This window comes from Falco naumanni, chromosome W (genome assembly GCF_017639655.2).
Source record: "Falco naumanni isolate bFalNau1 chromosome W, bFalNau1.pat, whole genome shotgun sequence".
NCBI classification, from domain to species: domain Eukaryota; kingdom Metazoa; phylum Chordata; class Aves; order Falconiformes; family Falconidae; genus Falco; species Falco naumanni.
Window position 1 is genome coordinate 8828227 of NC_054079.1, and position 18520 is coordinate 8846746.

General features: G+C 36.1%; 1 protein-coding gene across 3 annotated transcripts in view; it reads right to left on the minus strand.

Annotated features, from left to right (window-relative positions):
* Nucleotides 1–372: 372 nt before the first annotated feature.
* Nucleotides 373–18520, minus strand: part of LOC121080603 (homer protein homolog 1-like) — a 126594-nt gene continuing 108446 nt past the window's right edge. For 2 of the 3 annotated variants that reach the window (XM_040578741.1, XM_040578739.1), the window contains exons 7-9: nt 10468–10578; nt 8719–8799; nt 373–3357 (exon numbers count right to left, since the gene is read on the minus strand). In XM_040578741.1, coding sequence (XP_040434675.1) covers nt 3169–3357; nt 8719–8799; nt 10468–10578 — 381 coding nt within the window. In that variant the 3' untranslated portion in view covers nt 373–3168. The remainder of the gene's footprint in view (nt 3358–8718; nt 8800–10467; nt 10579–18520) is intronic. The other variant, XM_040578740.1, reaches the window with a different exon arrangement.

The following is an 18520-nucleotide window of genomic DNA, read 5'->3' on the forward strand; positions in this document are numbered from 1 at the left end:
TCTGCATTATCAGTTCATTTTGTTCTCCTTCTTCCTGGATATATTAGCCAGGAAAAGGAATTCCCAGTCTGTAACAGACAGATTAATTCACACATTTTACTTTGTCCACATAGAAAAATGCAATTTCTGGATCATTGAGGCATATAGATTATGAACAAGACACTCTAAAAACTAACTATCCAGATGGGGATATACTTACAAAAATCTTTTATGTCAAATTCAGGATTCCAAAACATAACATGTTAATGCAAATTCCAGTAGCATCTGAAAGATTAAGGTAGCTGCTGCTATCACTTGCACATGCTTCAAAAAGATTTAAGAAAAAAAAAAAGTGTAAAAGTGCATTCTCCAGGGAACAGAAAGTGTATTTAAAAATAAAAAGTGTATTTTTGATTTTTCTTTTGGATTTTTTGGGGGGCAATGCTTTTTTTTTTTTACAAGACACTAGTTGCCATATAACAACTTATACGTGATGTGACTGCTTTCCCTTCCTGTGCAAGTTCACAGTCATGTTTTCAGGCTATAGTACTCAACACTGTTTTCTGATATACATATTCCCATAGTTTCATCAAAGATATATACAATGCATAACATCTGTCTCTGGGAAAAGTAATGTTTCAAACAGGCAAACTTTTATCTTAAAACAGAAGTGGAGAGGCTACAGTAGGTTTAACCACCTAAGTATGAACTTTAGGTTGCAATTTCTAAACACTCACCTACTGTAAATAAACATTAAAAATACTCTTAGCAATAGGATTTTATTTATATGTGCACATATGTTCACTTTATTCCATATTAATGTTTGACAACTATTTGGGAATTCAAAGGTGCAGCCCTCAGTAATTATATTATTTTTAAAAAGAAAAGGAAGCATATCTACTGAGAAAATAAATTCTCAAATATCAATTTCCAATTTAAATTTTAATTTCAATAAGAAAATATTAAAAATGTGCACATCTAAATTTTTCCATATTCTGTATCTACATATGTACTAATGTACTACACATATTCACAAAATTTAAGTGGCAATATTTCTGTCCACTATTTTCCCACATGTAAATGACATCATATCTTTAAAAATGTCAATAATAATATCATTTAAAATAATATTACATTTATTCCATCGTCAACTTTCTGTGGTTTTATTCTTACTTCATCCTTTTTATGTCCACTGAGCATTAACAGGACAGATTCTCCTAGCACTTCCACAGATGTTATGCCAACTGAATGTTGCTGATATCACATCAAGGACACATCTGGTTTACAGCAGCACAAGTGACAAGAGAATCAGGCCAAACATCCCCAGGTAAATTAAAAACTGGTTACATCTGCTCATCTGGACCTGATGAAGATATACACACCACTGTCTACAATCCACTGAATGAAAAACATGTAGCTCACCACAAAGTTTTCAACCAGTAGCACACTGAACCAAGCTGCCTCCATCCCTTTAATAAATTAGTTGAGAAAATACCCTAAAAATATGGAGAAAACTTAAACATTGTGTACATTACATACAGTATAATACATGATGGTTTAGCATTTGACCTAAACCATTTTCCTGACTAGTCAGAGGACACCTGATAAATTACTGGTAAAGAAAAAACCCCAGTATTTTAGAAATAAAGCTTGTATTTCTGATATAAATGAGAACCGGTGTGTTATATGGTATGTACACGCATAAAAACAAACATATTTTCTAGTTTTGAATAGCAGTCTCTAGAGTGGAGAAAATTGTGTTGTACAAATTTAATAAGCAGCTAGATTTCATGTTTAACATTCAAATTAATTTGGGGAGCAAACAAAGGTCAGTGCATCTTTTGACTTTGAAGTCTGACACTCATTCATACTTTAAAAAAAATCCTTCTTCAACATTACAAGCAATTGATGGCAAGAATGTACTTTGATGCAAGACACGACACTTGGCTTACCTTCAAAGAGTTGGGTTTTTTTAAATAAATCTATTATATAAATAAATGCATGTTTGTCAAAAGTCTGTTAAAATTACATCAAAACAACTTTAAAATCTGCTCACTGAGGAGAATTGAATTCAGTTTCCTGTTTTTAAATATTTAGTTAACAGTTCAGAATATTGCCTGGTGTAGTTTCAATAAAGATGTGTTATGAAGACCCATAAAAGAGTAAATGTCTCCATTTCAATTTATGACAACAAAATTTTTAGAAACAGCTTTCTTGTCTGGACAAGTTCAGTGTATGAGTAATTCCTTGCAATAGCTCTATGCTCTTAATGCAATCTGTAATAAACAATAATCCCCATAAAACATTATTCACAAAACCTGACATTCATGTGACATTCTGAAAAAATCTCCTGCAGAACAGGTTAGCAGTTAATTGAACATAGCCAGTTGATATATCAACTGGCTATTTCTTGTTATCTGTGCATGTCAAATTTTACATTTAAAATTCTCAGGATTTTTTTTTTATTTTTTTTTTCCCTGGGGGACTCACCTGCCATCATTGGTTGGCTTCAAAGTACAGTTAATTGGAAGATAGTATCTCACTGTAATTAGATGGAATTCATATGAAAAAGTAAACACTACATTGGACAATTTTGTAGAACACCAGAGTAAGCTCCATAAAGAAATACCAATAAAACTCCAAAAAGAACAACTTTATACAAGCAGTTATAGTAACTTTGTTTCAATTAAAGATGCAACTCTCTCTCATTCCTGGCAAGAATAAATTGGTAACAGCACTGCTGCTCCACAGTGCAAAGTATCCTGAGAAATCAAGAACGGCAGAATACAGGGCTGTCATCACTAAGTTCTTGCACAAAACACAGCAATATCTTAAATAAATAAAACAGCGGATAACCTATATCACAAAAAGGGGATGTGACTTGGGACACTACTAATTCTTCCATCACTGATAATTAGAAAAGGATTGCATTTAGTTACTGTTAACATCTTTCAAGTTGTCTATGGCCAATAATGTACAAGGAGGTAATTTGTAATTCAAGTTTGTCATTTTTTTCAGCTAGCTACAAGCTGACTTCTAAATTTTACATTGAAATATGACTCAAATTTTAAACAAGCCCTCTCAGAGGAGCATTTTCTAATTTTGTGCAACTTTGATGCAGAGCCCAACATAGTCTTATGAAGAGAGACAGTGCATCTTTAAGCTGATTGGCACAGAAATCTCATTTCTTTAGCCGCATTCTATTAGCTTGGCCAAGTTATCTCGTAACTCTGTTAGTTCAAATATTTTTCCATCAAGAATTTCTAAAAGTGTCTTCAAGTTATTGTGAAAAGCTTCTTGCTCATTCTGACTTTTCTCCAGACGTTGCTCTAGATCAGACAGCTGGCCTTCCAGGTCTTTGTTTCGAATTTCTACTTCCTTCAAAGAAAATACATAACATGTTAATGCATTGTCTGCAAACGGAAAGCAGTTTAACATCTTGCTGGTATTCATGTGCTACTTTTGTCAACTGGTTTTTGAAACAATTTGTGATTGTGACACTTTACAGCTTCCACTAAGCCAAAACCAGAACCCAAATTGTTATTAGGATTACATATGTACTACCATTTCCTCCATTTTTCATTCCATTTTAATTCATCTGAAGGACAGAAACTTTTGGACAGGGATAAAATTTAGTCAGTGAACAATGGATGTGATATTCAGGTAAGTTATCACTTCTATCACTCAGAAATATGCCACCTACTGAAAACAGTTTCTCAAAGGTTTACTTATGTTCAAGTATTCCCTTATTTAGACTACACAAACTGCTCAAGTACACAATCCCCATTAAATGGTCTTATATAGAAGCTCATCCAGAATACTGCTTTATGGATGGAGGAGCACTACCTTACTCCTGTCCCACATTATAGGCCTTTTCACCCTGAAAATTAAGACAGAAACATAAACTAGCAAGACTGATGTCAAGGTGAAATCAATTGTAACAAATTTAAACAAGCAAGTGCAAGCTGAATGTCTCGTCTCATTGCACTGTGCTTCGGAGCTCCCACTTGCAAACTCTGCAGTAGTGCAGCTGTAGGAGCAGGGAAAGTGCATGAGCTACCAGTGCTGTACAGACAAGTTGTTCCCATACAGTGGGTGCAAAGAGGAAGCAGCAGTAGCATGTTACACATAGCTAAGGGGATCTGACCCTGAGCAAGCTCATCTCTCATTCATGAGGAAGAGGAGTCCCCTCACACCAGCCAGTGAGAGGGGAGTGCTACCTGATGAGGCCCCTCAGCTCTGGCTTGTGCATGATGGGAGGGAGGTCATGGCTGCTCTGCTTTGTGCAAACCAGATGCCCTCTCTTTTATCAAATTACTAATGTAGCAGTTGTGGGTCTAGAGTAGCATACTGTTATTTGTCTCATTCATTGCATGTCTCATAAATTCATGCTTAATTTCATAATTTCAGTTATGAAAAACATTATCAAAGGTAGTACAGGGACAGTGTATTTAGTATACCATACACCCTGTACAGCCATTCTCTGGAAAAGTGCATAGTGAATTCCTATTTACATACGTTAACATTTTTTAAACACTGCTTACCTTTATAAGTGGCTTTGTGTCACAAAACTTTAATGGGCCTGCTCCGAGTTTTTACAACAACTAGTTTCACACAGCCATAGGGTGGGTGGTTTGTCATTCCTCCCAGCATGAGTTTTCTTTCTGCCCTTCCACTCTCCCACTGTTTTTGTTATGATTCTTCTGTTTCCCTCAAAGCTAACGAATACATTCATGTTTACATTGGAGAGAGCCCAGATAACTTTAACAACCTGAGCCATACAGAATATGTATTTGGGTAGTCAAGAGTAACAGGTATAAAATGGCAGCTTTGTGTCAAAGTCCATGGCCTTTACATCTGTGAGGGGTGTGATGGCAGCAATTATCAGCTTCTGCACTCCTGACCAGAGGAGGGATGGGATGATGTGGCCAGAGTTGTGTCAGCTCTCAGACTCTGTGGGATGGGGGGGAAAGCTCTGGGACCCCCAGTGGCAGTGCAGGTGGAGAAGGCAGAGCTTCAGGGACCCGCTTTACTCATAGCTGTAGTTGCTTGTGCAGCCAAGGTTTACATCCAAGCTGAACTGGAATACCTCCCTTCTTGTTTGTAAATGAGCAAGTTAAAAATTACAGAGATTTGACCACTGGTCTTGAACAGCACAGCTGAGAGCAAGAATTGCCCCTTGCTGCCAGGACCAAGAGAAAAATTAGTTTAATCTGTTTAACACTTGAATAATATAGTTGCCAAAGCATTAAAGGAAGCTAACCAAAAAGACTATTTATAGAAACAATATAAATAAAAATACATACATGCTTATGTAAGGATTAACTATCCCACTGTTGCTATAAACAAACAAGCTAACTGATTATAACCCAGCCCATACACTCTGTAGACTCTCCTTCACTGACTCTACTCCTGCCCTCCAAACAGTACTAATAAGTACTACCCAGTGTAATGACTGCATGGGTTCAAGACCCTCTGAGGCCAAGTGATTGCAGTACAGGAAGAAAAAGGAAATTCAGGGTCATCTCAGCTCTGCAGGAATGACACAGTCCTTTAGCTCACACAAAACTGATTGCTGTTTTTCCACATTTGTTCACGCTTCCTGCTTCTGTCACTGCTCCTCTTCTGCTCACCAAATGTGTGCACTCTAGGAAGTCTCCTTGCCACTGCTCTCACCCCAGAGATAATTACTTTTTGTAAGTAGGCAAGCCAGTGTTGAAAGGGATCACTTTGGAACAAACCCATGGCTATATATATGGTTTTATTTAATGACATCTGGGCCTGAAGAGCAGTCCATTGGCCTGTAGCTAGCATTGAACATCATCTTTCAGGCCCTTCTCAGACACTCTTAAACTGAGGAATTGTTCTGCTGTGAGCTGTTAGGTGAGAGCACCCAGGTAAAACCAAAAGCTTTATGTTAGATATAGGAGCTTCTAACCATACTCAGCATAAGGTATTTCCCTTTAACTTTCCATTGCTAGTCCTTGCCCTGTATCTCTTCAAACCAGAAGTTACATTCTTTTGTTTAAACTTCCAGCTTGTGTACTTTATTTATATTCCATTACTGATATCTCTTTCCTAATCCACATACATTTAGCTTCCCCAAACACTTCCTCAGATATATTCTCTCATACTTCGTTCTATTTTATTTTCCCTAATCTGTGCTTAAAGTATTTAATGAGTTATGGGAAGTAGATCTAACTGAAATATGCCATGAGCTGTTGCTTTTAATTTCTGGAAAACACTTCTTCCCAAATTTTACATTTGATCCTTACACATATTTACCCTAAATTACTATTACTGATTTTTGCAATAGTATTGCATTACAAGTTCATGTTCAGCTCATGCAGTTTCCTATTACAAGTCAGTGTACCTCAAAACTGTTGCTTCTTGATGGGAAGAAATGTAGAGGTGTCCATGTGATATAATCTATTCCCATAATTGTGTAATTTTATTTTTTTGCAATTAATCTCATCTAACAATAATCTAATTCTTCTGACACGTTCAGGCCCTTTACAAGGTTTATTTTACACTGTTTTTTCAAGCTTTTCTAACAGCAGAGACAATATTTTTTCATACATTGTTTTGTTTTAGAAAAGAAATAAATTGTTAACAAGTTATATTTGTTGTTTGCACTGTAATAATCTTTTGTGGAATTCATTGCAAGGATACAAATGAAATATTCAAACCATACACAACAGCTATATTTAGGAATCAGCCACAGTAATAAAGATATCCTGACTTACTGTGAGAGTCACACTGATCATGACTCATTGATAGGCCTTCTCTACATTGCTAATGAATATTAAGTAACAAAGGCCCTGATACTTACCCTTCACACTGATCTTCACTGGAATTTGCCAATGATGGATTTCTAATTCATTCCCTGATATGAGTGTGGCAGAAATGTAATACATTTTGAAATAAAAATTTCTTTTCATAGAGTTTTCCATAGAAGCTATATTCCAAAATAATTTAGAGTTACATAATCCATTTGCAAACACAAGAGGGAAAAAATAAAGTAGAAGAAAAAAGAGCGAGAAGAACAGGACCCTGGAGACAATCACCCTGAAAACAGATGATGAGTCAACTAAGTGAACAGATGTGAGATGGTTAGTCTGGAGCTACAGAAGAAAACACCATTTCACCAGTTTCACAGATGTATGGTGAAGTGGCTCAGGGAAAGCCAGTATTATCAAAGCAGGAAGATTATAGCAAAGCAAAGATTCAAGATCTTTTAGACAGGCTGCATCAGGTCAGTAATAAGCTTTAAGCTGAAGAAAGGCAACTTTTAACTTGGATCCTAAGACAGCTTTACATTTATTTGAACAGAATCATATAGAAACATTTTTAGAAACTGATTGCCTACAACGTGATGTGGAAATATATACATACTATATCCATTTGATTACTAAAGATATAAATATACCAAATGGAAGGTACTGACTTTATATATAAAGTATAATTTTTAATAAAACATAGCATTTTCTAATTCTAAAACACCTTTCATCTCTTACTAGTCTCTCATAATTCTAAGGATAGCTAGTTCTCGGCTCATTATTACTTTTCATGTGATCTTACACTGAAATTATTGCATATGCTACTGCTAGAACAATTTACAACTTTCATTATAATCTTCCTTTTGAGTCTTTCAGATAAGTTCCTTTTCAGCTGAAAACTCCCATACTTAGTCTAAAGCCAGCAAAAATTTTTGGAATAGTGAAATAAGCAAGCTCAGGTGTATTCAAAACAATTTTTAAAGAAATACCATAATAACATACTTTTTCCAAATTGACTTAAGAATGGTGAAAAATTAATAAACTCATTTTGTTATCATGTGGTTTGTTCTGCAGTTAAAATGAGATTCAAGGAAGTTCCAATTCATGTAATGCATTTCAAAGAATATCTGTTTAATGATTTTTAAGCTGTGGATAGTCTGACAGGGCTTGTTTTCAGCATGATTTAGGTCAAGCCGCAGAACAGCGAGGGTCACCTTCCAGCACTTTGGATTTGGAGCTATTTAATGTCTGAGTTTCCAGTCCTATCAAAACTCTGAAGTCTGAATTCAGAGTTTAAACCCAACTAAGCTTTGGGTCAGCCTTATTCAGAAGACAGGTTTCACAAGGGAGGTGTGTCTGTGCTGGCTGGTCAGCTCAGATGTAGCAAGTGAGGGTATACTGAGGGCATACTGCTTCCGGTAGGCTGAGGTATGTGGCTTTACACATAGTAAGGAAACAACTCAGTAAAAACAATAAAAACACAGTAATTATAATTCCAAGAAAATGTCAGTGTCTTTTTGAAGTCCGTACTCCACAAGAACTCTTTAACCTTTACTTTCTCAAAGCACATTTAAAAGCTGAATACAAAGTCATCCCAACATGATATGCAGCCTGACAGTTCAGTGGCACACAAGACCTATGGGAAGAGACTGCAGTGAAAATGAGACCAGAATTGCCTAGAACATGTATCGATGAAGCACATCTGCTAGTCCAAGCATATTCTGTGGACTTGTAAATGAAATTTGGGTCTGTTTCCTCAGGAAAAAAATAACAACTTATAGCAGGTGGAAATTTTGGTACAAATTCCCCAAGGAGCATCCTGACCCACCATTTCACAACACAATGCAACTTATATATTTATCTGGCACCTTCAGTGAATATAGCATAAGTTGCTGATGTGAATTGCTCACTTGATCATTTTTCCCTTCTGTCTAAATTAAGAAGATGCACCATAGCTCACCTGTAACTTCTGGGTCAGAGAATCTCTCTGTGCCTGAAGCTCTCTGGCACTGTTGATTTCTTGTCTCAATCTTTCTATTTCCTAAGGGAGAAGAAACAACCTCTCTAGCAACATGTTTCCTGGCTTGGCCTCAGTGCAGGAAAGCTGGCTGCTGCTTCTTCTCCTGAGCAAGCCATTGTAATATCAAAACTGGCAGTTAGCTACTGCCCATCATAGCACATGAAGTTTAAGCCCCACTTCCAATATTCCTGAATCACAGTGCCAAAACAGCAATTCTATTGTGAATAAACAACAGAGATAAGCATTTTCTTTGCTATAAAAGTCCAAGTCTTTCTCTCCCACACAAAAGATCTGAAGTAATGTTTTCCTAGAAAATTAAGTCCTTGTAATTAGAGAAACAATTTTATACTTTAAATTCTATTATAATCTATCCTCCATTTTTTCAAGAGAAAAATCCAATTTTCACCTGTGGGCTTCTTATTATGTCACTAGCAGCAGGGCTGAGCATCAAAAAATTGCCTGCTTTGACCATTGATTTCTGTAAAAAGAGAGTCTAAAAGAAATTATATCTTTAATTTAGCAAGAGGAAAGTAATAAGGTATAAAAATAACATATAGATAAAATAACGAATGGAAGATAAACCTTTTTTTAGCTTACTTTCAGGAGACAAGAATGGAAACAGTTAACAAAACTAAAAGGTATCATACTTAAAACTATTAAATACTTTTCCCAGAAGGGCATAGTCACCTCCCAGAACTCCTTTCAGAAAGATCTCTTCACATCCAACAGCTCAGTATAATTCAAAAGTGCATGGGAACCAAAATGGGAAACATTACCATACCAACCTGAGGCTAACCTCTTAAGTATGAGGGAGTTTGGAAAAGTCTTTGCTCCATTTTGGAAGGATATTCTGTAACTACTGTGTCTGTCATGCATCCTCCTCAGAAACACCTAACAACAGCCCCATTGGAGGCAAGACCCTGCAAGATACACTGCCCCTCCAAACATGCACCAGCGCCCACTGTGTCTGTCACAGAGGGCTCAAGTAATCTGGTCTTATACAGGGCAAACAATTCTTCATACATGGCTTCTTCCACCTCCTTTTTCCCATCCATAAAGGGATGATTCTTGATCATTCTGTGGCACAAATCTGCTTTCCTCTAGGACCCATGCCAGTGCAGTTACGCCAATTCCTTTTATTTTCCTGCTGCTGGTCCAGCCCAAGGCAAATGGCACAAAAAATATCATCAAGTTACAGGCTGGGGGGATGGCATGTGTTTAAAGAAAGGGTTGATCTTAGGGTTCATAAAAGTCAGCTATATTAACATAGCCTGGAAAACAGATTGGCCTGAAAAAGACATTGATCTATTACTTGCTCCAAACCCTACTCTCCAGAAAAAGGAAAGCGTGCTTACAACTGCTTCCCTTCTTAGTGAATTTGGATTGCATCAGTGTGATAACTGCTCTGTAGAAACTACATATGCCTCAATGCAGACTTTTGCAGAGAGCTGCTTGGTAAAAGCAAACAGGAAAAAATGATACTTTTGTTGTTGTCCAGATACCCAGCTCTATATTAGACTGATGTAATTATATACATGAAAAAATATTATTCATTTCAAAGAAGCTGAATATGGATTTTACTTCATAACATCTATAGAAAATAAGTATTTACCAGCCATCACAAGTTTAATATTGAAAGCCTTTAGAAATGTCGCAACAGAAAAGCCAAGAATAAATGTTAACAAATACCTCTTCTTTTTTCTTCAACGTAGACTCTAACTCCTGTATTGTCTGGTTTAATTCTGTTTTATGTGTGTGGACTGCATTGGCTTGACTGCTCACACACTCTAGCTCAGTTACCTGTTGAAATAAGTAGAAGCAACACATACAGAAATAATTGCAACATATTCAAAGTACTATTACTTTGCATAAATAACTGCATTTAAAATATACCCTTAGTTCTGGGTGACTTATGTTGATTAAAATGGTGAAGGTGTTCTTATGAAGTTAGCATAAAATTCCTTTAAAAGTTTTTTTGCATAAAACAACTATTTTGCATAAAACAACTATTATTTGCTATGACTTCTAATGTTTACTGTAATATCTTGGAAACAATAAATTTAGTATGTTGCAGGCTGAAAAACATTAATTAAAAGTTATACTTATTAATTATTTAAAAAAATATGAAAGAAGCTGAATTATCATTTCAGACAGTAATGTCTAGCTGATTAAACACAGATCTGTCTACCTCTCCATCTGACACTTTCTATGTTGCACTTAAAATCTTAATCAACTAAGCCACAATGTTCACCTACTTCCTAGCAAGCCAATTAACATTTCACAGCCTCAATTTCTAACTCAGCATCAGCAGTGTAATAGCAGACACTCAGCCACCAATGTACAGCTGTCAACTTCTTACTTCCTCTACTTTCAGATCTCGTTTCTCAGTCACAAAGCCAACAGCTAATGGCACAATTTGGATTTGTACAGTTCCTCTTTATTAGCAGGCAGCAAATGCATGCCTGTGTGGATGTTTTGCACTAAAATCTTTATTAACAAACTGTTAAAATAGTAAAAATGCAATAATTCATTTTTTTCCAAAAGATATGTGCCTGTTAATCTTAGTATATAGTCTTCAACAGAGCTGCATCATCTACATACAGTAACTAACAAATCTGTCCCCAAAACTCCTTTGAACAAAGTATATTTCTGTGCTACCCAATTCTGCAACTAAAACCTTACAGTGTCCATTTACCTTTCTCAGAGAAGTAGCCCCTAGAAAGAGGGCATGTATTCTCCAGGACATTTTTATTTCTTAGGTAAAAGAACATCTTAAGGAATCAAGGTTGGTGCCCTCCAGAACCAATGTAGTCTAGCTAGTGAAGCCACTGTGATGCCAGTAATTTCAGACTCTGAACTGTAGGCTCAAAAAGGTAGATTACTGAGTGCAGGGTGAAGTCAAAGGAAAGCCAAGATGAAATACAAGAAAATTAAACCAAAATCCCTATCAGCTTCTCCTTTCTGAGTCATAGAGCATGAACTACCCCTCTGTAACAGCTATGACAAGTCTAGTTTCTTTGAATGGAAAACATTAGACATTTTTGCACATCAGACTTATAAATGGAGAGAAACCGAGATTACAGAAAATTCTTGGGAGAGGTAAGGGGAATGAGGGATGAGATAGCTTGGTAACATAACACCCCATGCTTCACCCCCAGGAATTATCTTATTGCCTGGAATTGTCTCAAAAGAAATATTGGTGCTCATGGCAAAAAAGTAATAGCAGTTTGCTAAGTTTTATATGCCACTGAGCATTATGACTGGTCTTGGATAATTTTCTCAATTTGCTTCAATTACACAAAAATAGGTATATTTGGATGATTTGTGACTGCTACCAATTGTGACTATTACAGTGTTTGCCACTATAATTACACAAAAAACAAACAAGCAGAATTGCAACACAGTGACTGGGATAAACCTATATCTAAATAGTGTCTGATCTAACATCTGAATACAGCAAGAATCACAGAGGCACAGACTAACTTAGGCTGGAAGGAGCCCCTGGTGGTCATCTGGTAGAGGCCCCCTGCTCAAAATAGACCCAATTTTTAAGTCACATTTGGTTGCTCAGGGTCTTGTCCAGTCAAGAACCCTTCACCATTTAGCAGAGCTGCCACAGTTTTACATACATTCCTGTATTTCTGCTACTGCAGCTTTATGCAGAGCTCTAATTCATTCCTAACCTTTTCTGGAACTGTCAAATTTACCTAACTTGTCCATCTTCACCCCTTCTGAAGTTCAACTTGTTAAACATTTCCATGCTTTTCTGCTGAACTGAGTCTTGAATTGGAGGTGGAAGCCTCTGTGAACCCAGGGCTAGGGTTTTTATGGGAACCCAGGGTCAGACCCTCTCCTACCTATTGGTAAAGACGAACATTCCATGGTAACCTCTAATAAGGTCAATCTCTCTTTTAAAGCTATTGCATTTGGCAATACCTGCTGGCTCTTACCAAGTACTGGCACAGTGAATACTCATGAAAAGTGGAAGAGCCTCAACAGGAGAGACAGAATAATACCCAGTCCCTGAACCACCTCTGTCCTAGTACCTAGTGCTCTAGAAGCAGGTACAGATGTGTCCCATCCTGTGACTAAGGAAGGGCTTGGGCCCCACTGCTCTCCACATGGTTTCCTCTGGGCTGGTAAACATGCTGAGGATGCACATGTTGGTGTGAGCCTGGAGTCCAAAGAGGCTGGTGGATTGAACTGGGGTGGATGAAATGTTATGGCTCTTGGCTGCATGTACTGTTGCTGGCTGAAAACACCTCCCACTACAGACCTGCCACCTGTGTAGCTCACATGAACACTCCCCAGAGTGCTCCAGTCCATACTAACTCAAAACACCTATTGAAATTGCTTAAGCAAACACAGCTAATTTTGCTTGAGCACAGTAGAGAGTGCTCTCACAAACCTTCCTGCCAACAGAGGCAACCAGTGTCAGAAGGGCAATTAATTACCCACACTAAAGAGGCTGTGATGTCTTACTGTGGTCCAGCTTTTCTCTGGGCAAATGTCCATCTCTTACTGCTTATGCAAGAAAATAATGCATTGTTCAACTATTTTGTTCACTGATCATTGAAAAGTCAGCAACTTGGGGAAAAAAGAACAAATTAAATTTAAAAAGTGGGTTTACTTTAATCACAGTCATATTGAAATGCCCATTCCTATAGAGATCTGAAAAGATGTCAAATATCTTCATGATGTTATCTTCTTGAATGTACCTATAAAAAAGAAAATAGTATTGTGACCCTTTCAAAAAATCTGTAGAATAATATGGGCTGGAAAATGATGCAATATAAAGAATATGCAATTTAAAGCATAAACAACAAAAGATAAAGCTCTAGGCAAAAATCTGGATAACATTTACTTGCTCTATTTCCTCATTACAAATTAAATTTATTTTTCTCATGACCAGTGGTCCAAAAGTCATTAAAAATATCTGTTAATGCATTGTGCACAGAAGGGGGCATAAAAGGAAGCTAAAATGCTTTAGTCCCTCCCACATTCAGGGACATCTCCTCATTCAGTGTTTCATGTTTAAGAGCAAGGCTCAAGCAATCATTCAAGCCTTTGCACAACATCACTAAGCAATGTACCTGTGATTAAGCCTTTTTTCCAGTACAAAATTCAGACTGAAAAAAGTCTTTGAACAATAACTGATTAAACAAGGTTCTTCTATTGTGCTATCGTAAGACTGCACTAACTTGCATATCTGAAAAAAGTCAATACTGTGGCTTTGTATTTGAGAATAAAAAAGAAAAAAAAATTGTTCTTAGCCTCTGCTTCTTTATTTTGCATTTATCATCCAGGTAAGGATTGCACATAGGGGAACAAAATCCAAAAGGGCTTTTACTGACTATTTAATGACCTAACTGTTCTAGTATATAGCCATTATTATACTTAACTACATACTCCAATGCAAAATACAACAGCTGAAATAAGACAGCAAGGCAACTTGTTCTGGCAGAGACTAGAACTTCTCAACAGAGGCTATTTGAGAGTTTTCTGGAAATTTTGATCTAGGGCCAACAGCCTATAAATAGAGGAGAATGCTGGCAGAAGTTTTCATTGTTGCAGACAGCTAGCACACACTGGGCTGCTGGGAAGACTGAAGGAGCGAGGCTCTGGGCAAACGAGGAGTTACAGACTTGATGTGAGCTTGACAGAGACTCCTCAAAGCTTCAGAAGACTGAAAAATCTCTCAAAGAAAACAAACCAACTCAAAGCATAAAGAAACCAAGAGAGGAGATTGCACCAAATCTCAATATAGACAACTGCTTCATGAGTGAAGACTTCAGTTAGACAGAGGCAAAATGGTGGGAATGAGAGAAATATTTTAAGTGGTAAACCTCCCCAAGCAATTATTGACAGAATGAATCTGAGCTGTTTGCTGCAGGTCGATTCATTTTTTCAAACCACTTTCTTGAGATAAATTTGTACACTTTTGATCTCAAACAACAATATTTTTAATTCAGTGTCTTAAATTCAGTGCCAGCAGATCATAAAATTCCTTCTAAACTTCATACAGAAATTACTTCAACTGCTACAGAAATGCAAAGACAGATTAGAACATATTTTCAGTGTAGCTGTAGCCTATTTTATAGATATACCTGACACTATTAAATTGTTTCCTAAAGATATTTTCATCCCTTATAATTATTCTGGAATGCAATATCCAAGGTCTACTAACCCAGGCTACAGTGCAGAACAGGCAGAGTGCTCACATGCAAGACTAAATTTAAGTATTAATTATGTATTTTTAGCTGGTTGAGTTATATCCCTAAATGGATCATAGTTGTGATAATATTATTTAATCAATAATTCAAGATGAACCTCCTACAAAGAAGAGAGCCCTTTGCTTTCCACAATGTTGCATGGCTCAGCAAAACTGGGAATAACTACATAAATTTTCAAATAATTTATGCAGAAGAAGCTTCTCAGTTCTTTGTGGTGGATAGTAAGATGCAAGACAGCATGCAAACAAGATGATCATAAAAATAATTCTAGCATAGCTTTCAAGAATAAAAACTCTGGAAAGATTTTTGGTGCTAAGAAATGTGAAAATGGGAAATGCAGAAAACAAGGAAAATTGATTTTCAAGGTTGCTGCTGAAAGAACAAAAAGCCCACCATAATATTATTCATATACTATGACATACATCACTTCTGACAGCACATTAATTATTGTAATTTTCCAAGATTTACCCATAGATAAAATGATAACCTGGGGGCAGGAGGAGTTTTGTACATTACAAACAATATAGTACTTTTTCCAACTGAGAAAACAATTCAAGATTTTGCTAAAAAGGACACAATTTTCTCTGTGGACATTGATGCCTCAAGCCATGGAAATATCAAAATGTTTTCCACAGTTATTCATTCCTACAGAGATGAAAGAGCAATAATACATCATCTGCTTGATTTTTGTGAAGAAAGTAATGAAACTGAAGTAGGAATGTTTGAGAATATAACAAATGTACTGAAATTGATGCTTTAAGTTTCAGCCATGCATTATTATTTACAACTGATAATGCTAATACTAACTTCAGGCAACATCCCTTTCTCTGCAATCTAATTAGCAAATATTTTTTCCAGCTATCTGGCCAGCTCATGAAATACATACAATAGCAAACAGGGTACAGATATCTCATCCTTTAATATTGAGAATTTAACTCTGGTAATTTCCACATTATCCAATGGAGTTTTGGAATTATAGGATATATTTTATTCTACAAAGCTTTGACTACATAAAAATGTTGCTGCATGTTTGTGTATGTTTTTTATAACTTGCAGATAAACAGATCTTAATGCATTTCTTAGTTTTTTTAGAAATATTATGAGTATGGGGATGAGGGACCCTTCAGTGAAAACACTTTTTTCCTTTCCCAGAGTGACAGTAGTTTGGTTGGTTGGTTTTATTTCTTTTACAAATTATAATCTTGTATATGACACTTTTGTATCACCCCACATTCAGTGAAAATGAATTCCCAGGAAAAAAAACCCAATTAAATAGTCTTGGGTCCCTAAATGCAAATCTGCTCTAAAACCAAATCAAGGCAAACAGAAAAAGACAAAAAGGACTTGCCTTCAGTTCACCATCCATAAAAAAAGCTGAATTCACATTTTGATTTCAGAAAAAAAACACCCCATAACCTGATTCACCTGCTCTGTCTGAAAAGGGGCTGTCTTTTTAGTAAACTGCAAGTATTAACTAACAGTTGAATCTTGATAAAGGCTAGATGTGGATTATTCGTATTAGGAATCATGCATAGAAAGGAAGCTGAGAGTATATGCTGGATTTCAGAAATCCTGTCCTAAGAAATGCTGATACTCTAATGTCAAGACTGACAACATATACCGTTTCAAAATTAATATGGAACTTATGATAGCTGAAATGGATATCAGAGGAGCAAAAATGTACATCTGAGAGAAAAACACATATCCCCTGAAATAAAATGCTCATATTTTTACTTTGGTATCCCCTAATTCCATGCAAAGAAGGTGGTCAGCCTCTGCAATGGTTTCTCTTCTCAAGGATTTTTAAAATATTTTTTGTTTTCTTTTTATTAGAAACTAGTTCCACGGTAACGATAACAGACCTCATGCAGATAATTACAGCCTGCTCTAAAACATAAAGTTTTTTAAGGCAAGATTGTAGTTTCAAAAATAAAAAATAAAGTCACTGTATTTCCACATCTTCAGAAAACTCGACTATCACAGTTAGAACAATTAGCCTTTCCAGATCTTACTGTGTTGTAGAAAACCCTAATACTCCCCAGAACCTCTCTCAAACATTTGGTCACTATTTAACATTATGACCTCATTTGGTCAAGAACTGCCCCTTTTTTTGCCTTTTTGGGAGTTTCTAGTGCAACAAGAATTTGCTTGCAATTCCACATAAAAGGACTGCATATGTAAAAATATGGACTTAGTTTTCCATTTTTTGTGTGCTCAGGATTGGTCCATCTGTACACACGTTTGTTTAAATTAAATGCATAGAAAAATAAAAGCAAAATGGTAAACCCACTGTTTCGATTAAATTGCCAAGCTAACCATATTTACCCTGCAAAATGCTCATCTATTTTCTTTATTAAACAAATAGTACCAAGCTACTATCTAGCCACGTGCTAATTACAATATCTTAAAAGGAAGTTATACTTGGATACCTTTTTTCTTTAATCAATCAAATCAAATTTAAATATAAATTTGGATTGTTTGGTAGAGGTAGGAAGGACGCAGTCTTAAAGGGAGGATGACGAGAGATAGGTATCACATAAAAAAGGTGCATTGCCAATAAATTTTTGGATCAAAACTCCATTCATAAAATTTTTGTTACCACACTTTGTCACCTTATTTCATATTTCCACTTTTAGAAAATATCCTTCATTGGTCATATAAAACCAAAGAGTTATTCACATTAGTCCCACAGTGATGCTAATAAGTTGTTCAATAAGCACTGACTTCTCAGCAAGTAAGAAGCCTACAACATGGGCTCTAATTCAGCAAGCAAGTGCATGTTCAAAATTGAGTTTTAGTTATTCAGTTATTAATACAGCTGGTGGAAATGTGGAAGTGACTGCTAAAGGGTCTGCAAAGATTTTCTATAGAAAATTTTTGGATAATCTGAGCAGATGGCCATTATGGCATCCCATTCTTGTGGTCATTAATAACTGCTTGTATAGATTCTTGTTTTCTTTAAGTAGCACACAAACAGCCCAGTAAAATGACCATGGATTTATTTCTGTATGTTCACATATTTTTTAATATCCACTTTAAAATTTATTTTAACAGGAGTGAAATTTGGGTCCATTATTTGTCAGGTGGTTTTGATGACTATATAAGATATCCTCATACTTATTTAATTCATTAAATGAAAGAATCGAAATATAATAAACTATTTTAACTTACTTCCTAGGAAATCATGGTAAAATAACAAGAGTTTACCTTTCTGCTCTTTCAGGAATACCCAAGAGCTTGATCACTTGCCTTCATCTCTTGTTATCTCAGGTTTCTTTTCCTGCAGATGAATGATTTTCTAGGAGTGCAGCTCTTTTATTATGCACTGGTGTTATTACTCTGTATTATTGCCCAGTGTCATAGGATGATTTATTTTAGCAGTTAGCATGAAAGAAAAAATGTATAATTTTCATTTTTTACATGACAAAGATGAAACTTTGTGTTACTTTCCATAATGCATATCACCATACAATCCTTTCCTTTCTATGATATCAGGATTAATGTTAGTA